General features: G+C 46.3%; 1 protein-coding gene across 1 annotated transcript in view; it reads right to left on the bottom strand.

Annotated features, from left to right (window-relative positions):
• The window catches only part of LUZP4 (leucine zipper protein 4), a 17,449-nt gene extending 13,354 nt beyond the window's left edge, over positions 1–4,095 (bottom strand). Inside the window, exon 1 of the mRNA XM_017889047.1 lies at positions 3,975–4,095. Within this exon, the coding sequence (XP_017744536.1) occupies positions 3,975–4,065 (91 nt within the window). The 5' untranslated portion in view covers positions 4,066–4,095. The remainder of the gene's footprint in view (positions 1–3,974) is intronic.
• Between the last annotated feature and the right edge of the window lie 214 nt (positions 4,096–4,309).

Here is a 4,309-nt window from a genome sequence, read left to right as displayed (position 1 = left end):
ACCCAACTAATTTTTGTATTTTTAGTAGAGACAGGATTTCACCATGTTGGCCAGGGTGGTCTCGAACTCCTGACCTCAGGTCATCCACCTGTCTCAGCCTCCCAAAGAGCTGGGATTATAGGCGTGAGCCACCGAGCCCGGTCTCACAATATTTTCAAAAATAAAAATCAATGCAAAACCAGTCCGTGACGAACAAAATATCAAACTTTTTTTTGAAAAGATAGGATCAAAGGCTGGACGTGGCAGCTCATACCTGTAATCCTAGCACTTTAGGAGGTCAAGGTGGGTGAATCGCTGGAGCCCAGAAGTCGAGACCAGTCTAGGCAATATAGTGAGAACCCGTCTCTACAAAATACACAAAATTAGCTGGGCGTGGTGGCACACGCCTGTATCCCAGCTACTTGGGAGGCTGAGGTGGGAGGACTGCCTGAGCCCAGGAAGTCGAGGCTGCAGTGAGCTGTGATCATGCCACTGCACTCCAGCCTGGGTGACAGAGTGAGATTCCATTAGAAAAAAAAAAAAAAGATCAGATCAGACCCTGTACTTGCACAGCCCTCCTTCACTTGCTTCACCCTAGTTCTTAAGTGAAGAAAAGTTTATTTACAAAAACAGGTGGCCAGAAAGATGGCTGTAGCTTGTCCATTTAATTTTTAAATATTTCATTAAAATATTAATTATCCCTATTAACGAATTTTTTTTGTGACTCCTTGAACTTTATACTCGAAGTAAGTGCCTCATTTACCTCGCCTTAACCCAGCCCTGGCCAGTGACCAAATATTATTTTTAAAGTCATTTTAATGCCACAAAATATTTCAGAACTTGTGATCAAGTTGGGGTGGGGGAAAGTAGCAGTATGGGATCAACAGGGACCATGTCTTAGAAGAGGAAATTGATACTGGTCTTGAAATAGATTGCTTAAACACCTTAAACACCTTAAAGACAACAACAAAAAATACTTAGTTACTTTTCATGGTCATTCCCCCTCAGAAATAAAGTGGGAGGCAGGTAAATTCCTCAGCCTTATAAAGGCATCTACAAAAACCCAACCAAAGGTAAAATGATTAATGGTGAAAAACGGAAAACTTTTCTCCCTAAGATCAGAAACAAGTCAAGGATGTCCAATCTCACCACATCTAATTAACGTTTTGCTAGAAATTCTATCGAGAGCAATTAGTCAAAAAGAACAAAAGACAAGCAGACTAGAAAAAAGTAAAACTATCTCTGTTCTCAGATATCATGATCTTGTATGTAGAAATTCCTAAAGATACACACACACACACATACACACGGAGATTAGCACTAATGAACATGCTCAGCAAGGTTGCAGGATACAAGATCTATATGCAAAAATTAATTCTATTTATATATACCAGCAATTAACTATCCAAAAATGAAATTAAGAAAGCAATTCCACCAAGAAGAGCTTTCAATGGAGGAAAATTAGTCTTTTTAACAAGTAGTGCTGGAACAATTAGACATCAAAATGGAATAGAATGAAGTTGGCTCTTAACTCACCCCATATACAAGAATGAACTCAAAATGGATCAAAGATGTAAATGTAAGAGTTAAAACTAGAAAACTCTCAGAAGGAAACAAGGGTATATCTTCATGATTTTCTAGAAATGACTCCAAAGCATGAACAACAACAAAAAACAGATAAATTGTATTTTATCAGAATCTGAAACTTCAGGACTTCAAAGGACACTATAAAGAAAGTTTAGGCCAGGCGAGGTGGCTCACGCCTGTAATCCCAGCACTGTGTGAGGCCGAGGCAGGCGTATCACTTGAGGTCAGGAGTTCAAGACCAGCCTAACCTCTGCCTCCCGCGATTATAGGCATGAGCCACAGCGCCCCTCTCCATTTCAGCGCTTTTTTTTTTTTTTTTTTTTTTGAGATGGAGTCTCACTCTGGCACCCAGGCAGGAGTGCAGTGCTGCGATCTCAACTCACTGGAGCCTCCACCTCCCAGGTTCAAGCAATTCTCCCGCCTCAGCCTCCCACATAGCTGGGACTACAGGCACACAACACCATGCCCAGCTAATTTTTGTATTTTTAGTACAGATAGGGTTTCACCATGTTGGCCAGGCTGGTCTCGAACTCCTGGCCTCAAGTAAGCCGCCCACCTCAGCCTCCCAAAGTGCTGAGATTACAGGAATGAGCCACCAAGCCCAGCCAAACTTCTTCATTTCTATGGTACACTCTCCCTCCACTTATCTGCCCCTTTTAAAGTTCAGCCCTCCCTGCTCTGCTCCCCACCCTCATCTCTAAGGTGAACCCTCTTTCCACTGTTCCATCCATTTCTAAGGTCCACCCTCCTTGTTCCTGCTTCTCCTTGCTCCACCCCTGCACTTCCACATTGAAGCTCAGCTCCCACTGCTCTGCCTCTCCCTCTCTCATGTCTTTTTTTTTTTTTTTTATTTTTTATTCCCTCTCTCATTTCTAAAGTGGCCCTTGGCCAGGCTCAGTGGCTCAGGCCCACAATCCCAGCATTTTGGGAGGCCGAGCCGGGAGGATTGCTTGAGGCCAGGAGTTCGAGACCAACCTGGGCAACATAAGGAGACCCAATCTCTACAAAAATTTAAAAATTAGGTAGGCGTGGTGGCAAGCACCTGTGGTTCTAGTTCCTCTAGAGGCTGAGGTGGTAGGATCACTTGATTGAGCCTGAGAGCTTGAGGCCACAGTGAGCCGTGATCGTGCCACTACACTCCAGCCCAGACAACAGTCCCTGACCTTGTCTCAAAAATAACTAGGCTGGGGGCGGTGGCTCACGCCTGTAATTGCAGGGCTTTGGGAGGCCAACTCGAGACCAGGAGACCAGTCTGGGCAACATGGTGAAACCTTGTTCTACTAATACAAAAAAACAAAAACAAAAACAAAAAAACAACCTAGACGGGTGTGGTGGCACGTGCCTGTAGTCCCAGCTACTGGGGCGGCTGAGGTAGGAGGATGGCTTGACACCAGGGAGCGGAGGTTGCAGTGAGCCAAGATGATGCCATTGCACACCTGCTTGAGAAACAGAGCAAGTCCCTTTTTCACACACAGACACACAAACCTAACTAAATAAAGTAGGCCTTTTCTGTTTTGTCCTCCTTCCCCCATTTCTACAGTTTCCTTCTTCCATGCCCTGATGCCCCTCTCCATTTCTAAAGTCAGCTTCCATCCTCTACTCAGCTCTGCTCACTCCCCATCTGGCTTGGAAAGTCTATTCTCTCCCCTCTTCCCCATTTCTAAGGTGGATAATAGCAGAGGAACTGGTCCGAGTAAAATTCACTTTTTCTGGGTTTGGTGCGAATGGAGGAGGTTAGGGGCCTTGATAAAGGATTTATTTTTTCTAAGGTTCCACTCTCCGTGTAGAGGTCTCAAGTTAGAGACTAGAGAGCGCCTGCAAAGAAAGGCGATCCAGAGCAAATAACCACCAGCCAACAAGCAAATAAATGCACCAACCACCCCTTCCAACAAAGCAGATACACCAACCCACCAACAACTCTTGGCACCACCACGCTGGGATCCATAGCAAAATAGCCTGAGGCTTGCACCTCCGGGCCCTGGAACCTAGTGATTTATGACATCCGCTTGGACTGAGAAGAGCACTTGGCCCCATGTGTTTGAAGGAGGCCAGTAGTTAGGTATCAATTCTTAGGAGAGTAAAATACACGGAAATTGTGGTCTATTTTCTCCGCCTGCCCCTTTCAGCAATCCTTAATCCCCACGCGCTTTTTGTCAGCCTCCCTCAGAGTTCCCCATCTGAAAGGAGACGGCTGGAGGTGAGGAGAAGAAAAGGAGAGGAGGGATAGGGGCCAAGTGGCCCCAGGGTTCGTCAGGGTGCGTCAGGTGCGGAGATGCCCTGAGGGGGAAGCCTCTCCTCGAAGGAGTGTGTTCCTCCCAACGCCACTTCTGGTCAGCGGTATGCCGAGGTGTTGCGCTCAAGACCAGTGAACCCAAACTAGTGGGGACTGGGATCCGAGATCTACATACCTAGAGACATATCTAGGAAGTTAACCTTTTTCCGACTGGGACGAGTTGGCGACACTTTTTCAGGAAGTGTTAGCTTCTGAAACGAAGCCATCTCCTCTGTATCACGGCGTCACACTCCGAGCTCCGGCGCGTGTACCGCCCCCTCACCGCGCGGGAGGAGCATGGTGGGCTAACCTGATCCTCCAATCATAGCCTCTTCCTTTGCTGTTGCTAAGCTCCAAGGGGTGGACTCTCACCACCATAGCCTCTTCCTTTGCTGTTGCTAAGCTCCAAGGGGTGGAACTCTCACCAAGTCTCCTATCAGGAGCTTGGCTCACTAGAAAAAAAAAAAAAAA

The sequence above is a fragment of the Rhinopithecus bieti genome, unplaced genomic scaffold, assembly GCF_001698545.2.
Source record: "Rhinopithecus bieti isolate Rb0 unplaced genomic scaffold, ASM169854v2 scaffold_19119, whole genome shotgun sequence".
In the NCBI taxonomy this organism is placed as follows: domain Eukaryota; kingdom Metazoa; phylum Chordata; class Mammalia; order Primates; family Cercopithecidae; genus Rhinopithecus; species Rhinopithecus bieti.
The sequence above is the reverse complement of the archived record's forward strand: the minus strand, read 5'-3'. Positions and strand labels throughout refer to the sequence as shown.